This window comes from Malaya genurostris, chromosome 2, assembly GCF_030247185.1.
Source record: "Malaya genurostris strain Urasoe2022 chromosome 2, Malgen_1.1, whole genome shotgun sequence".
Classification (NCBI taxonomy): Eukaryota; Metazoa; Arthropoda; class Insecta; order Diptera; family Culicidae; genus Malaya; species Malaya genurostris.
The window spans coordinates 270,261,102-270,280,175 of record NC_080571.1 but is presented as its reverse complement, the minus strand read 5'-3'; the positions used below and the strand labels follow the sequence as shown (position 1 = coordinate 270,280,175).

Below are 19,074 nucleotides of genomic sequence, written 5' to 3'. Positions count from 1 at the left end.
TTCCGCATCTACTCATCAAACTCGTTCCAAAAATACCCAAATTAAAAGGGCTTTTAAGGATTATCAATGATCCGTAGGTCGTCATCTTGCATTTCAGAACTACCTCAAACATCGTTTTCCGGCATCTGCTCATCAAAACCGTCCCGAAAATATACTTATTGTGAGGGTTTTTGTGGAATATCAATAAACTGGAAGTTGACATATCAAACTTAAATTAGAATTTATATTCGGAATCGAGTTAAAACATTATTTTCCGCCAACTATTCGTCATATCAGCTTAAAATATACAGTATTAGAATACAAAGCACATATTTTCACATTTTGAGGTTTCTTATTTGTCGTGAATACGACTTACTTTAGTATGGGACGGCTCAATTGTGAAAATCTCTTGTTGTACTTAACCCAACAACATAATTTTTTCTCTATGCTATCGGATTTATTATCAGCAATTTATGATCAAACTATCAGTAGTATGAAATAACCACAAATAACTCAAAATTATAGTTTTCTGAAATGTTTGGCATCAAGGAGTATTAAAGAGAAAATCTCTTGACGCTTGTCTGTCTTTCTCGTGCGGGGACAATTCTCGGTTGATTTTTCATTAGGGCGTATAAGCAAGTGACGGTTTCTCTTTAAACACTCTCTCTTTCGATTATTGTGATGTGATTAAAAAGATTTTCTTTGATATCACTATTCTGTTTGAAAGTCGAAAGTTTCGGGCAAAGAGTTGAAAGTTTCATGCAAAGAGTTGAGTGATAAACGTGGAAACCGCTTGGTAATTAATAGAAGAGAAAGTAAACAAAGAAAAACTGTCACTTGCTTATACGCCTTTTTTGAAAAATTAACCGAGAATTTTGATGCAATCTCACGTTATCAACTAGGTAGGTATAAAATGTAAAAATCGACACGTTTTATTACATTTAAGCCTGCGCAGTTAACATTTAATATCAGTAATTGAATTTTCTGTCATTGAAATTCAAACCGTGTGTATTGCTGTAGGCGAACATTGTTTTCTCTTTTCTGCCTTGTCAATAATTTGTGTGTTAAAATAAGTGTACCGTGAATTTGTCGATCTTTAGCACATGTGTACCGTTACAGTTGTGGAAGCAAAGATACGCGTTAGTTTTATCCGTATTCACTTTATACAGTTATGTCTCTGATATTACTCACTCACCTTTCACGAAGTAGGTTCGTAAAAAAAAAGTTCACGTTATTCGGAATTTTCTTAAAAAAAAATAAACTCGGGATTTCGTTCGTAAAGAGAGTTACGTAAATCGAATATTTCGTTGAAAAAAAAACAATAAACGAAGGTTTGGCTGTATACGAATTAACCAGGCAAAATTAGTCTTGGAATAGACTCCAAGTTTGAATAAGCCTCTACAAAGACAAGTTTTACTGATATCCTAAATAAAACAGAGTTGTTGGTAGCCTATAAAAAGACTGAGGCTCGGAAAATTATTTCTATATGTCGGATTATGGTCATTTCGCCGAAAATCACTTGGCAGGAAATCATTTTGCCACAAAGTAAATTTCACCGAACGCTATTCCGCCGAAATTTTTTTTCATCATGTGAAATATCTCGACATATCTTGTCTAAAAATCGTTCATCCGTCATCATCTCAATATCGCTAGTGCTCAACGTAAACCTGTTTTAATCCACCTAGTGGTGTAATGATGCCTTTCTCTTGTAACTCATGTATTAAATATCATAAATATTACTAAGGGGTTTTTAAAAAAACTTTTCTTAAAATTTTGAATAATTGTTTGAGCATAACAAAGCATTACCTTTTCAATTTTTCAAAAGTTTGGAGCCAAGTTTATAGGAATTCTTCGTTTTCTTTTTCACTTTCGTTCTACATAACGGTCTAGATTTTAAACACACTTTACCTTGTTGTTCCAGAACCGAATGTCGGATCCGAATGAATTTCAGTAATTCAATATGGGACCTTGCATTTGAACCTTAGTTAGTGAAAGTAGGTCAAGTCATCGCTGAGTGCTGAGTGAGATTTATTTTGGAATATATGACCACTATTTCCGGTGCATCTGGAAACGGAAAAAAGGATCCAGAATAACCAGAATCGGTTTGTTTGGTTGTCTCTTGCTAATGGCAATGGATTGGAATAGTTTCGAGGCCAGTTTAGACATAATTTTACGTGTTTTGTTTCGCCGCTTTAAGGTGAAATGTAGCGGAATGCGAAAATCGCGTTTTTGATCAATTATTCAAAAACTAGACCGATTTTCGAAAAACAAAAAACACTTAAGTTTTCGAAATCAAATTTATCATAACTAAGTATTCTTAGAATTTTAAAATTTTGCTTTGCCGAGCCGTAATTGGTTTTTAAAATTTATAAACGGTTACTATTCCGTTCCACGGGGATGATTTTAGAACTGAAAAGTAGTGTTTGTAGCAGAATTTCACAAAGAATCTGAAAATGCAACTCAAAATTATAAAATATTAGCTAAAACAACCGAAATTTGAAAAAGTTTACATAACATTTTTCCGCATTTTTTTTTTTATTGCTTGCGCGCTGCTGTTTCGCATTAAGGTGGTGTGAGAAATGCACGGTGGGCACGGTGGCATTATATTGTGAGCAAAATTTACATATAAAATAATGACGCGAATTTATGCAGCATTGCGTTTTGTGTTGCAATAAAAACGAGTTGAATACAATAAAATGGGTATTGTAAGAAATGGTTTATTTTCTAAGTAACTGTCATTTATGATGCTAATAATGTCCAATTCTGTTGAGTTCAATGCATTGATGTTGCTGAAGCAATAAAACCTGGCTGTGTGATATCGTATAACAGGTATTATTTCAGATTGTAGCAATTTTTATAGCAAAACTATAACTTCATCATTGACAAGCTACCTAATAAAATACAAACCAAGTATTATCGTGCTTCAAACAATGTGATAAACTTTGAAAAACAATTGATTGATTTTTAGCTCTAGTGTAAGAGTAATCACTAACAATAACGATTGAATTAGCATATATTCAAAGTGTGAAGGATTCAAAAATCCATTACGTCCAGTCTTTTTTACAAGCCAATATAACGAGAGGTAAGCCCACTGCGCTCATTGAAAAAATTTCTTGTTTCTATGTGTCCGTTTTTCTTAGTACGCTTTGTGCGACGATTCGTTCAACTGAAGCGGATAAAATTTTGCGCGCATTTTATGACGCTACATTTTACCTTAAGTGACGGTATCAAATTTTTAACACACTTTACCCTATAATGCCGAAACCGGAAGTCGGATCCGGATGAAAATTGGAAACTTTTATGAGACCTTTTATTTGAAAATCGCTTGAAATCGGTCACGCCATCTCTGAGAAAAGCGAGGAAGAAATTTAAAATAGGAATTTTTACAATTATTACCCTGTAATTCCAGAAATTAAAGTCGGATCGAAATAAAATTCAGGAACTGTATGAGACAATTTTACTTTTCATTTGAATCTAAGTTCATGAAAATCGATTCTGTCATCTCTGAGAAAAGTTAGTGCACTTGTTTTCATTTTTTTGCGCATATCACCCTGTAATTCTGGAACCGGAAGTCAGATTCGAAAAAAAATACACACTCATACAGACATTTTGCGTACTCGACAAACGGAGCCGAATGGTATATGAACCTGCGGGCTTCGGCTCGAAAATCAGCGTGTCCCACGAAACATTTCGAATTTAGGAATGCAATAATAGAAAAACGGTTTGATAGATTTCAATGATTATGCATTTATTTGAAAGATTGTTTAATGAAATTTAATGAAAAATATTTCGTTCAAATGACCCCACGGCTGGCTTGGCAATAGCCAATCCGATCCACCCAATTTTTAAGTACATTTTCAATTGTTTCTGATCTGATGTCATCAATAGCAACTTGAATTTCGTGCTTGAGGTCTTCAATTGTTTCTGGATGGTTGGTGTAACATTTACCTTTAACCGCTCCTTAAAGAAAATAATCCAGCTACGTCAAATCGTAGCTTCTCGGAGGCTAATTCACGTCACCATTTCTGCTGGTTATTCGATTTTCAAAGATTGTTCGCAGAACACGGATTGTTTCGTTGGCTGTGTGACACGTAGCGATGTCCTGTTGAAACTAAACATTTTTCATAAATAAATTTCATGAGTCGAATCTATAATCATTGAAATCTATCGCATTGTTTTTTTATTATTGCCGAAATTTTTCGTGGAAAACCCTGTACAACTGCCTGAAAACGGACAATGACAACACGTGACATGACAACTGGCTTGTCAGATCAGCGCCCTGCGAGACCTGCGTGCAATGACATTATTATTACTGTTCTATTATGATAGAGATTTTAACCCTGCGGTTAGTCCAGCAAAACCTTACCAGTACAAGGGATGGGGAATCGCTCAGAGTAAGACCGCGGCAATATGCAATCTACGATCTGCATCTCAGAGGAATTAAACGAAATTTGATTCATGGCTCAATTTCCAAAATACATATAGAAAGAAATCCTATTAGGTTAGTCTATACAGATTGATTCGAAACTAATCTACCACGCTAATCAAAGAAATTATGTACCGTGCAACCAAGCACAATGTTTATCGCAAAAATGTACCAAGCTTAGAAAAACATTACCAGTCAGTGGAAAATTCGTTGATTTGTTGATTTTTCATTATGCATACGATTTTCAAACAAGAAACGTTAAGATATTTTTTGAATAAAGATGAACACTTATTTAGAAGAAAACTAGAACCGAATGCAACACATTATTGATTCAAAAAAAATCAGATTTTGGCACTTTAACGATCTTTTTCTAATTTGATAACATTCCTTCTCGAACGACCGATAAAACCTTTAATGCATCTCGATGACAGATAGTAGCAGTAGAAACACAGTCTACTAGAAAATTAACTTTGTGTGGTAGCAACAAAATTAATAACAATGAATTTTGAGAATTAGTTTTAGTTCATGAAATAATTCGATATTCGGACTAGACCATTACAGCAGCCTAGAGACCCAACCTTAAAACACTATCGTCTCAAGTTCACCCAGAACTACTGAATAACTTTGCATGATTTGAATCACTAGACAAAACAAGATCCAAAATGTTTAGTTCCGTGTGTCGTGTCACGGACTAAAGATTCCTCGACAGGCACGCCCACAACCACGCCGTTCGGCAGACGCGATCGAAATAACGATGAGATTAAAAATGATCTTCTTCCAACACACACACACGCATGCCAGTATAGCTTAGTGACCGAATTCAGAGCCAAAATGTCAACCTTGCAAACGCATTTGGCCTTCAGAACAACTTTCGTTCCGAGAGTAGCAACTTGACGGATAACGAGGTTCTCACGATAGGTGCAACCTGTTAGGCCAACCCCAAAGGACACCACCATACTAATTCAAACGCAAATTTGCCCTTTCGAACTTTTCTTTCGGTTGCCCAACACAATATCCTTGTGCTAATAGTGTGCCCACTACCCCATCAGACTATCATCATCCGCGAGAATGAGATAATAAATTATAGAAACAACCCGGCGAAGTATATGTGCAGGTCGTGTTTTTCATTTTTTTTTTTTGGTTTTGTGTTTGCGCTGGATTTGGGGCCCGAATTTTACATATCCGTGCGCTGAACGATAGCAGATTCTGTGGTGCTTCTTCAGCAAAATGTCTTCAAATCAACTTTTTTCGAATTAACTAGATCGGGAGGGGAAAAGCAGTCTAGCAGATCTAACATCCAGTTGATCTTAGGGTATATAAACTAGAGCACATTTCGTAGCCAGCACATCATTAGTCCGGCTTTGATCTCGACGAGTTCGGAACGATAAGCGCGCGCATAGTTCGTATCTTTGGAAGTAGGTCTCATACGACAGTGTCCCAAAATGAAGTGTCTAATTGTGGTAAGCAGTTTGCAATGTTTAATGGATAAGGACTCAAGTAAACGATACTTTGGCTGTTAGTGTTGGATACAAACAGAACTTGGATCAACTGGTGGAAATCCGATGGTGCTGGACAGATACTTGAAGTGTGCTAGAAATGAACTTTAGAGTGAATCCGGATTTGTTCTGGAGTTGTTCCATAACTTGATGAAATATAGTTTTTTCTCGAGGACTGATACCTTTCTGTGATGACGTGTGAATAATTTAGTGTTAATAATAAGAATTTGATATAATTGCATCTTTGCAGTTACTGGTTGTGACGGTTAGTTGCGTTCTGGGCCAGAACATCAACGACGGACAGTATCACCCGGAGATTATCAATAGTAAATTTGACGACGGACAGTATCACCCGGGCAAATATGGCGGAGGACCTGGTGGATCTGGAGGATCCGCCGGTTTTGGAGGTTTTGGAGGTTCTGGAGGTAGGAACAACTTTTTGCATGTTGCTGATTGTCACATGAAACCAAGTGATTTTTATCAAATTCGACAGGATCAAACAAACGTACAGGTTCTCAGCAACCGCTTGGTGGCTCATTAAACATTTTACCTCCCGCTCCTGCCCCTCCCGCTAACAGATTCGGAAGTGGATCAGGAAGCGGTGGACAATTCGGCGGCATTGGTGGACAATTTGGTTCTGCTGGAGGACAGCTCAGCTCTCAGGGTGCTGGCGCTGGCGTTGGTGCTGGCGTTGGTGCTGGTGCTGGTGCTGGTGCTGGTGGACAGTTTGGCTCTGGAGGACTATCTGGCTCCGGAGGTCAGTTTGGTTCGGGAGGACAATTTGGCGCTGGTAGCAAGAAAAGCTCTGGTTCCTCGGGCGACTCCGGAGCACAGGTCAACGTCCTAGAGGACACCCGTGAACAGAATGAAGATGGTTATTTCTACAAGTTTTTGGCCGACAATGATATCAATGTTTCCGAAACCGGTAAAATCGCTAGCAGTGGATCAGATGACTCAGTGCTCCGTGCCACAGGATTCTACGAATTTGTTGCCCCCGATGGTGTCAAGTATCGCGTCGATTACGTCGCTGACGAGAATGGCTTCCAGCCCATAGGAGATCATCTGCCGACGCCACCTCCAATCCCGGAAGAAATTCTGCGATCGCTGGAGCTGCTGAAGCAGAGAAAGTAATTATTAAAAGTGAGGGTGTAATTTTGTAAGTCTGCTGGCAGTGACAAATCTGTGTTCATGGTAGCAACAATAAGTTTGTACAAAAAAAAAATTCAATAAAACTCCGTTACTACAGACAAACCAACTGTTTGAAACAAATCATATATCAATATCACGACAGAATACTCTGCCGTTGGTTAAATTCAATTTCAGAATTTTGCAATTTCAGCGACATTCATTAGTCAATAGTTTCTAGTCAGTTCAAAATTATTAGTTCTTTCAAATAAATACATGAACAATTTCTATTGATTTTTTTTAAGATTCTACTAATAATCTCAAAAGCTCCGTTGTCTCCGCCACTGCTAAATGGATCTTCAAGAAAAAATCACCAGTCTACGAAAAACGCACCAAATAAACTGTCACAGTGCCAGAAAATGGCACATTTTTCTTAAGGAGGATTTCACTTCGATTCATTTAATTATTACTATTAAATTCTTTTATTAAACGTCGATTTTAAGAATCGATTATTTATCTATCCCGGATTGACGATTAAATGGAATAAAAATAATGGATTTTCTTTGCACTTTTTTCATCAATCCGCAGGTGTTTTTTGCAAGAATATTCTTCGGCGTTCTAGTTCTCATGATATTATTTTAATGACCGTCGTTTTAAGCGACATTTTGAGATTTCAATCACTCATTACTCTGTAATATCTAAACTGCAAATCGGATCGAATTTGAATCCAAACGTGTGATAATCGTTTAAACATTCCATGAGATGTCGAAGTTCCAATTTAGAGATTTTCGTCATTGTTTATGGTACTTCCAGAGCAGGTATTCAGAAACCAGCATAACCCAAAAAGATTTAATTCCAGAAGCGGATACAATCCACAAATTTTGTATGGGACCATAAGTCCTTTAATTTGAATTTTTGTTTTCGAAGTTCGTTTTGACTTTTTTGAGAAAATAATTGAGCTTTGAGAAACGATTCGATACTGGAACCGGAATTCTAAAATCGGTGTAGCCGAAATCAGTTAAACTCACCTGAGGAGTGTGTAGACATCTTTGAGATATTGTAGTACGAATTAAATTTTTAGGTACTTTCCGAATCGAAAACTGAATACCGCTAAAACTGAAACAAATTTATTTGGCAATCGACTATCTAAATCTGCCAACCCGATAAACCTGATTTATTCATGTGAAATGGTCATTTTTATACTAATCACCCTATATTAAACCGGAAGTCGGATCTGACTAAAAAGTAAGATGTTTTATAGGATTTTAAGACCTCTCATTTGAATCATAGATGATTCTTAGGTTTCATTTGAATCTCTTAGATCGGTTCAACCATCTCGAAGAAAAATGAGTTGCATTATTTTAATTTCGTTTCACATATCATCCTGTGGTTCTGCAATCAGAAGTCGAATCCAAACTTAATTCAGGAACCTTGTTTGGGAACATACGACTTTTCATATGAATCTGAGTTTGAAAAAAACTCCGAGAATTTTGAGTGAAATTATTTATCACACACGCATATGCTGATCTCAACGAACTGTGTCGAATGGTATATGGGAGTTATGTTCTTCCAGCATTTATTACTGTAAGTAGTTTAAATCAAAATAATTATGGAAGTACTTTCAACTTGAAAATGCTGCCATCATCTAGTTTACATGTCACACTCGAACGATTATGTTGCCAAAAACGAACCGTGCTAAAATCGGTCCGAGGCAAAATGCCATGAAAAAAGCTGATGTACACAGTCTTTTTGGTACATAGAAACAATTTATGTAACAGTATACAAACTCAAAATGTGAACATCCGATCTCAAAACCATTCGATAGCGTTAAGGGTGACGAGAAGAAATTTCATTTGCGACTAGTTTGATCAAAATCGGTCCAGCCATCTTCGAGATCTCGGCCTTTTTGTTGACACACATGTGTAGACACAGACACACACACATACAAATTCACACACACAAACACACACACAAACACACACACACACACTCAAACACACACATACACACACACACACACACACACAAACACACACACACACACACACACACACACACACACACACACACACACACACACACACACACACACACACACACACACACACACACACACACACACACACACACACACACATTCATAATAATAAAAGGTAAAACATTTTTTTTTAGATTTTAGTACATTTTATTATTATCGCTTTCAGATTAGTCTACTTTTGAACCAATACAGGCGTTCCAGTGGTCAATCCAATTTACCATACACTTGCCGTAGGCCTCGACCGGGATGGCCTTCAGTTCCTTCCGCGAATTACCTTTTATGTCCTCGATCGAGTCATTGCACGTTCCCCGGAGTGGAGTTTTGGACTTACGTAAAAGTCACAGGGGGCCAAATCTGGCGAATACAAAAATTCAGATCGTTCGGTACGAGCTTGGCATCAATGCGTTTCATACCCAAAACATTAACCCAATTGTGTTGAGTCGATTCATAAGAAGATCCTGAGCAGCATGAGGAAAATTTTTTACGATCTCACGACTCTTTTATCTCCAAAACACTTCTGCAACGAATTTTGTTTCGTTTCGTTTCGTCTTAGGCTCATCAGTGCATGGCAGTTCAAATTGGATTGCTTAATGCAAAACTCGGCAGTTCAATTTGAACCGCTAAGTAGCCGTAAAGTTTCCATGTCTAAACTGACGTGCCGTACTTCGGCCAAGGATGGCTTTTATCGTATCAAAGAACGTTCACTGCCAACTCTTCAACGATTGAAGCAGTGCCATCAAAGAGAAACGGAAATCATCGCAACAACAAAAAACTGGCATGGCTCATTTAACATAGAATCAACACCAGTGCGAGAGCGAATTTCTCTCGATGACATTTCTGAGAATCAAAGGTTAGCACGCTGCTGTGGGGATCCTTTCTGAAGCAACAAACGGTCGCTTATTCTCGTTTCGCGATCCGATTCTATACATGCAGTTGACAATTGCGATAGAATCATTTTACTATTGCCGCTTACTCTAACTATGTGCATATAACCTTTGTAAAAGTTGTGTCTATGAAAATGTCTGTGAATGCTCCACACAAGGGTTTTGAAATATTGCAACCTAGTATGAGAATCATCAAGTTGAATCATCGACTCGATTTCCTGCGATAATTGTCAACTTGCGATTCTCTCTTGGGAAATTCCACACAGCAACGATCATTATCAGACTGTAATTTTTTTAAGTGCCGTGAAATACTCAGAGTATGAAGTGGAGCGAAGGAATGTAGAAAAATTCTCTCGCGGTTCAAGCATTGAGAGACTTGAGTTCTTGTAGCATCTTCTACCGGATTGAACATGTTGTATACAATATAGATAGCAATATAGCAGCTTCTGTCAAATTTTCGGCAATCACCAACACTGACTTCGGCAAAATTTTTAATGATCCCGTAGCCAAAATTCCATTTGAAAAACAAAATTTAAAGCAAGCTCGTTGTTCAATTTTTTCCATAGTAAAAATAGCCAGACAAATTTTTCGTGTCGTAAAGAAACAGCTTCCAAACACACACTAGTTGACATATCCAGCTCAAACTTAACAGGAATGTCAAAGAAGGTTGCACAAACCTACGAAAGAAAAATTTAAGCGTGCCGTTTAAATGGACCAGTCCGGGTCAATTTTGATCAGAAGTGACTGAAGTGACCAATGTATTCCATCCATCTCTTCAATTTTGTAGCATTTGCAGTCACTTTTTTAGTCGTTTCCCGCTTTCGTTCAACATTTGCCCAATCACACATTTAACTCAATTGTTTATTAGTTTTCTGTCTTCCCTAATTAAGAACAATGGGACCATCGAAATGTGTCTCTACCATAACGGCAGCTAACGAAGTCTTGTCCGAAACCTTACACAGTCTTATCAGGTAACCGAGAAGGTAGGGAGAAAGGGAGGAATTTCCCCGCATCCGAACTATTTCAGGGGGCTCGGAAGTTCGAATTTTCAAAACTGTTTTTTTCATTCTTCATAACAAAACAACATAGCAAAAATTGAAACGTATTTGGTTTGAGAATTCATAATGTATTAAAAAATCTCTTGATTCGACGATATTTCCATGCTCACAATCAGTCACGTACTCAGAGGGGGGGCCCAAGGGGCCCTGGCCCCTCCCGAAATCAAAAACATATAATTAGGGTAACGGCTCCCTATTTCATCTGAGCTCCTAATTCCATCTCATCCCTTCACCTCATTACTTTGAACATAAATAATATTTCACAACCTACCTGAACCAAACCGGGAAATATTAAAAAATGATTATAAAAGCTATTGTCACACTTTCCCATTGGAATAAATGTTTTTAAATTCTTCGGTGACCTTTTTTACCTTTTTTTATATATATATAAAAAATAGGTATAGAATTCGCTCAAACTTTCGAAAAATTTTCCGAGGCCCGGAGGGCCGAATGTCATATACCAATCGATTCAGCTCGACGAACTGAGCAAATGTCTGTGTGTGTGTGTGTGTGTGTGTGTGTGTGTGTGTGTGTGTGTGTATGTGTGTGTGTCTGTATGTGTGTTGTCAACTAAGAGGTCGAGATCTCAGAGATGGCTGGACCGATTTTGATCAAACTAGTCGCAAATGAAAGGTCTCCCCGTCACCCAGAACGCTATTTAATGGTTTTGAGATCGGATGTTTACTTTTTGAGTTATACGAAGTTTTATGTCAAAATACGAAGTTTTATGTCAAAATGTCAAGTTTTTTGACAGTATCTGTCACATTTGACCTTGAAAACAGAATATGTTTCCAGACTTAGATTTCGCTCGGTAATAGCTATCCAACAAGCCATAGATTGTTAAAATCCGTCCATTTTTAACGGAGATATCGATATTTTTGTGTAAGCCTTATTCCAGTAGAAGGAATTTTGAGCGCTGTATGAAAAAGCAATGCTTGGGAGCAACATGAAACACGATTTTTTATACTGTTACATATAATTGTTTCTCAGTACCAAAAAGACTGTGTACAGCATCCTTTTTTATGACAATTTGCCTCGGACCAATTTTAGCACGGTTCATTTTTGGCAACATAATCTTTCGAATATGGCATATGTAAGCCAGATGATACCAGCATTATCGAGTTGGAAGTAATTCCATAATTATATTGATTTAAACTATTTACAGCAATAAATGTTGGAAGAACATGACTTCCATATACCATACGACTCAGTTCGTCGAGATCAGCAAATGCGTGTGTGACAAATAATATCACTCAATTTTATCGGAGATGGTTAAACCGTTTTCTACAAACTCAGATTCATATGAAAAGTCGTATACTCCCAAACAAGGTTCCTGAATTACGTTTGGATCCGACTTATGATTGCGGAACCACAGGATGATATGTGAAACGAAATTAAAATATTGCAATTATTTTTTCTCGTAGATGGCTGGACCGATCTAAGATTCTAATGAAATCCAAGAATCATCTACGATTCAAATGAGAGGTCTTAAAATCCTATAAAACCTCTTACTTTTTAGTCAGATCCGACATCTGATTTAGAAAATGCAGGGTGATTAGTATAAAAATGTCCATTTCACATAAATTAATCAGGTGCAGATTTGGATAGTCGATTACCAAATAAATTTATATTAGTTTGAACGGTATTCGTTTTTGGATTCGGAATGTACCCCCAAATTTTAATTCGCACTAGAATTTCTCAAAGATGTCTACACATTCCTCAGGTGAATTTAACTGATTTCGGCTACACCGATTTTAGAATTCCGATTCCAGTATCGAATTGATTCTCAAAGCTCAATCATTTTCTCAAAAAAGACCAAATCGAACTTCAAAAACAAATATTACAGGACTTAAGGTCCCATACAAAATCGGTGAATTTTATCCGATTCTGGAATTACAGATGATGGATGAGTTTATAAATTTCATGTAAATTGTTTGGCGTAATAATTTATGGCCATTCGAATCATTTTGGGCTATGCTAATTCCTGAATACCGGCTCTGGAAGTACAATAAATAATGACGAAAAACTCTAAAGTGGAACTTACTTCGACATTTCATGGAATGTTCAATCGATTGTCACACGCTAAGATTGAAATTCGATATGTTTTGCAGTTTCGGCATTACAGGGTAATGAGTGATTAAAATCTCAATTTGCCGTTTAAAACGACGATAATTAAAATAATGTCATGAGAACTGAAACACCTAAGAATATCCATGCAAAAACACATGCGTATTGATAAAAAAGGTATCATCTCACTGCTAGGTGGATTAATCACGTTTTTTTTTTTCATTTAAAACAAACTCACTTTCATTTTCGTCTCAAGATTTACAGTTCGTCATGTTTCTGAATATCTACTAATTGATTCGTCTAAAAACATGATCACTATTTCGCACAGTTACACAACCATTGAATGCTGCATGATTTCATAATTAGTAATGTTCACTTGTCACTTGTTTAATTAACGATTTAAAATTTCAAAAATACCCGACAAGCAATAAAAGTCTTCAAAAATATGAGATGAAAGTTTTTCACTTAGTTCACTTGATTGCGCTTTGTTTTCATCTCATTTGGTTTCGTAAAGTTGCCAAGTATAATGTTACAAACCAAAAATTGTTTTTCTTCTTCAAATTATCATCAAAAAGTATGTTTTTGGTATCCGTGACCAGAGATGTCTATCTCCTCTGTGTGACGAAGAGCAAGCAAAATTTCTCCCCTCGCACTGACAACTTCAACGAGAGCTCTTCTCTTTCACATTTATACACCACTGTTGTGTAAGTGTGCACGCATCATGAGTGCGTTTGTTTATTTCCTTTTACCTCTTCCACTGAATCGCACCAAAGTGCTAGAGCATTAGCTAATAAATTCTCTGAGGTGGATGCAGATACTTTCACAGAGGTGTACACGCCGGTGAGCACTCTGCTGTATGGTTTTCGTAGATGAAGCGTGGATACGCAAAATCAGCAAAATAAAACAATTTATCGTAAAATTTTCGGTTTTCCTTGCAAATTTTTCATAGCAAGGCCAGATCTACTCTCTATTAATTGAAGTTCACAGAAGTGTTCGCTCGCCATCACGCGCCAGTGGTCACTTGGGTGTATTTAGACGAGAGCGCGTGTGAGCGATTCATGCGAAGAGAATGTGTTTCACTCGCGCCAGCTGCTTTAACCACAAGCACACACTCAAATGCTGTCTATTCGACACTGCGCTTTCCTCTTTGTGCGGTGCTTCGTTTTTTTCATCCTCGGTGTGGCAAAAATCTGACTCTAGCGTGTATCTCTCTGGTGAAATGCCATCTCTGTCCGTGACATTAGTTTAATTATATTATTCATATTTATATTTCAATAAAACTGTTTCGGCTTCGAATATTATCAGAAAGAGCATGTTAAATACTAATGGAATAACCATTGTGACAAATCTAGTAGCACTGATTTCATTCCGCTATACGTCAACATAACGCTGTGAAGTGTGTGTTTGTGTTCCATCGGCTGTGCACAGAGATGCCAAATATTTTCGTAGAAAATATGTATTGCTTTGCATAAAAAGTCTATATCCGCTCTATCTGTTTTCACTAATAAAATGATGTTAAAAGATAGTTCTTTATATCTCCGTAAGTCATTGCCCCACTCACTAGAATATTCAACGAGGAAATTTGTCAGTGTTCATAATCAATTATCTGCATAAAAGATTTCCACTTTAACATGTAATTTGTCCGTTGATTAACAAACTTCAATCAAAAAATCAAAGCAATCAAATACTTAGGAAATCTGTATAAAATCTGTACTATGATTTAAATCAGTATGTGAACGCAAAAATCCATACAATACAGATAAATCTATATAAATGGCATCTCTGGCTCTGCATTTTGTTTTTAGAAGGGCTAATGCCTAAATAGAAACAATTCCTTTTTTGTTTTAATTTAAAGTTCACCAAATTAACTTTACAGTAAAATTTTAAATTTAAAGCGAAAGGTAACGAAAACGACCGAAAAAAATTTTAAACGTTCAAATGTTTTTTTAAAAATATCGTGTGTTGTCTCATAGTTAGCATTAAGCCGTTTTTAAGAAGAATTCTGACATTTTGAACCTGAGTGTGTAATAGTGGAATATTTTGTTTTGATTGCTGTCACCATTGCTAATTTATAGGATGAATAAAGGACCAACGATAGGATGGATAAAAATTCATTCAGATGAAATTAGGAGCAGAGTAGTGAACACATCATAAGTGTTTTTAGCTGTTTTATGAATATTAGTTAAATTTTCATGATATGTGAATCAATTCTCAACGTGGAGCAAGGCGAATGAAGCAGTTATATGAAAAAATTATAGTGATTTTAGTGGCTAATTTGGGGTTTTGAGGCGACGTCCTTACAAATGAGATGAAATAGGGAACCTTTACCCTATTTAGAATATCTCAGACATATGTTACAGAAATAACAAGACAATAAACGTAATGAAATGTAATTACCAGATCCAGTGGAATAGTTTAAAGTGTATGTTAAAAACAGCCGTAAAAGGCACACCGAGAATTAGGTACATAAGCAAACTTCAGTAACATTATTTTTTAATGTTTTGGCCCCTCCCGAAATGAAATTCTGGGTACGGGTCTGCTCATAATGTTTTCTAATTCTCATGTTTAGCGACCCAAAATATTGCAGTTCCCCCGGGCGCAAATTTTCCCTCGGCGGCCCTGGTCCTTGTTGTACTAAGTTGAATGATAAAATTTTGTTTTGCTCGGATTCTCCAAGTACATCTTTTCAGAGATTTCGTCATCCTTCCATGTCATGTAAATTGGCTTGAAGTACGGCGATTCATTTGTGTGCATATTGTAAAACCACGGAATGTTTTTGAGCTATTTAGTTAAAAAAAAGTCTTAGTTTATTTACACAAGTTGAATTGCAACCAAACGGAATGAATTTCATAAATATGGATCTTTCCACATGAAGAATAGAAAAACTCAAGAAGATGGTTGCAATTCGATTCACTCGACATCTGGAAGATGCATTTGCAATTTGCAATCTGTTTCTCGCAGCACAAAATTCTATTCATTTATTTATGTATCTATTGGTCAAACAAATTTAGACTACAGACAAAAAAAAAGTTAGTTAGATCTATTTTGATGACTGTTTTCGTTACAAAAGCGCATCATTTGATTAACAGGATTATTTTTCACATAATTTGTTTTATATTTATTTTCCGAGAATATTTGACGACTTTTGAGATGGCGGCTAGGAGCATAAAATTCTGGTTGTAAAAGCAATCAACGATTTGTTTTTAATTTTTGTTATGACGCAGAGTCGTCTTAAACTAGTTTCATATGCAGGGTAGTTTAATTGGTAAAACAATTTCCCCGGTTAGCAGCTAGCTACGGGTTCGAGTCCCGTCTCTGCGGTAACATTTCCGCGGTTTTCATTACATCATTGTGTTCATATGTCAATTCTCCAATCTGTTTTCTCCGTTAGATACTGATCATATGTGAAAGAAATGATTCAGATTGTACTCGTTGAAAAATAATGTCGTTGATAAAATAAAGCATTGTAGCTTTGCGGCGTTCTTCGAGTGTTTGTAAGTTTATAAGCATACACCGCGCTTTATATAATGAAAGAGGAAATGTAGTCCAGTTTAGTCTACGAAGCGCATACGGTAGAAATTGATTTTGGACAGATTCGATGCGTTCTTCGTGTACGGAGGTACATGGGTTCAATACTATGCTGCAGTATTCCAAAATTGGCATGACATAAGTTGTATATAATAATTTTACTGTGTAAGGGTCCTGAAAATTATGACTGAAACGTTTAATGAAGCCTAACATACTATTTGCTTTATTGACAATTGTATTACAATGCTCCATGAAAGTAAGTTTTAACGCTATAATAATTTTACATTTTCCTACAGGTTGGTTTCCTAAATATATGTTAACAGAATGAGACACGATTTTTCTACTAAAGGATATTGAACTACATTTCTTAACGTTTAGTTGGAGTAAGCTTTTGTTGAATACGTCAATTTCATGTTGGATTACTTCAGCATCTACAGCATTCTTCATTTCCATAAATAGCTTCATGTCGTCTGCATATACAAGTACTTTTACGTACAAGATAAAAAGAAGAGGGCCTAAATGTGAGCCTCGGGGAACACCTGAAGTGAAATTTACTGAACTTGTAATATGTATTTTGATAGCGCACAATTTTTTTTCGTTTTGTGAGATATTATTGAAGCCATTCCAGAAGTTTTTGTTCAATGCCATATTTTTTTAATTTTGAATAGTAATAATGGTATGTCAATTATTTATTATTTATTTATTTATTTATTTGGGAGCAGGGAAAAGCCCGCTGGAGCTGAAATTTACAATCTCTCTCTCCAGCAGGCATAAAACCTCCTCATCTTTTTATATCAACAGATTACAAAGATCCAACAGATATACTGCTTAATACTAAGGGCTTAAAGTAAAATTATTCCCGGCGAGGGTCAAGATTGACTGGCCGGTGACGTTGAGGGCCGCATCCTGCTGTCCGTGAGGGTCCGCGGGAAAACCCCCAAGTCACAAACACTCGGCGGGTGTCCGGCATGCTGGACATCAAAGAGGGTGGCCCTCGGAGAGTGGCAATGCAGGAAAAAAGGAGAGAAAAAGAGAGAAGTGAATATTGTAGTAAATGGAATTACGAAGGGGTGGAAGGGGGGGGGGGGGTGGCGTTTCGAAAGAAGTAGAAAGCGGCAAAAGATCTAGTTAATTGTCACAAAAGATGGTGAAAAGATGAAGAGGGGGGGATGCAAAAAGTATTAGTAACATCATAAAGATCTAGTTAGTTCCGAAGAAGATGGTGGACAGCCGGGGAATCGAGAGAGTCGAGCGGATGTTAGAAACAAACCTAATGGTGAATATTATTCTTGGTTGCGTAATCGATAGAGAATGGAAGTAGGCTTACTGAGGAAGCACTAAACTGAACTTGTGGATTAGATACTAAATCACCCTAATGCTAAATCTAGAATTTAAGTATTGGAGTTGGAAGGACTGTTTGAGATTGTGTTTAAAAAAATTGTTTTATGGTAATTCTGTCGAAAGCTTTGCTGAAGTCCGTATAAAGAGTTTCTACATAGTTTCCATTGTTTATAACTTCCAAAGTGAATGTAATGAATTCCAAGAGATTTGTTGAAGTAGAACGATCTCTGAAAAGTCCATGTTGTTTTGAGGTTATGTAATTTTTTACTTGTTGAGATATTTTTCCATTGATCAAAGAAACTTGGAATGCACGAGATAATGTCAATCCCTCGATTTAAATACCGGTACAAAGAAGGAGGATTTCCATGCTTCTGGAACTATTCCTGTTCTTAGGAGATAAGTTGAAGAGATGTTGCAATGGTGTTGTGAGCTCAGTTGCTAATTGTTTCAAATATATTGGTGCTGTTCCATCAGGTCCATGTTCCTTTGCTGCGTTGAAGTTTTCAATTGCAGTGAATATTTCTTGCTTTGATAATTGATTGACATTGATGTCATTGGAATTATTATTTCCGGTGGTTCCGTCTAGGTTCATTTGGGAAGGAAAGTTGTTATTCTTCAGTTTTGTTTTAACATAACTAAAAAAAATTTTTGGATGCTCTTTGATTTCGGGTTCAACTTTAAGAATAAATTATTCGTGCGCCGAGTTGATTGCTTTTTTCAAGTCATTGCAAATGTCGAGGTAGTTTTGTAGATTGATAACACACAGGTAGGTCATGGTTCTGTAGGCTTAGAATCGTTTACAAAGCCTGTTGAGATAGAATGGTCATATTTCTCTAAAAGAACCGCCGATAGAATTTAAAAAATACACAAAAGTTTCCAAAAATTGTATAAAATTATGAAGAAACATTTTTTCGCGATTTTTATACAATAACACAGTTTTTGTATTATCTGTGATCTATGAAAGTTTCATTCTAATTATTATATTTATTTTAGTGAAAATATCATTTGTAACATCTTTTTAATGATCGAATAGAACTAGATTATCACCAACTAGCAGAATGACCCGGCGTTGCTCGGAAATTTTTCGGGAAGAAAAGGCCGAACAAAATTCCCCAAGTTGTCCTACTTAGTG

At 36.6% G+C, this 19,074-nt stretch overlaps 1 protein-coding gene across 1 annotated transcript; it reads left to right on the top strand.

Moving 5' to 3' along the window:
* Positions 1–5,741: 5,741 nt before the first annotated feature.
* Positions 5,742–7,261, top strand: LOC131426911 (pupal cuticle protein 20-like). The gene is made up of 3 exons (XM_058589674.1): positions 5,742–5,865; positions 6,152–6,326; positions 6,395–7,261. The coding sequence occupies exons 1-3, from the start codon at positions 5,848–5,850 to the stop codon at positions 7,030–7,032; spliced, it is 831 nt and encodes a 276-aa protein (XP_058445657.1). The 5' UTR covers positions 5,742–5,847; the 3' UTR covers positions 7,033–7,261.
* Positions 7,262–19,074: the final 11,813 nt, after the last annotated feature.

Coding starts and splice junctions, on each gene's coding strand:
- LOC131426911 (XM_058589674.1), top strand. Junction 6,327..6,394: donor AGGTTTTGGAGGTTCTGGAG/GTAGGAACAACT, acceptor CAAATTCGACAG/GATCAAACAAACGTACAGGT.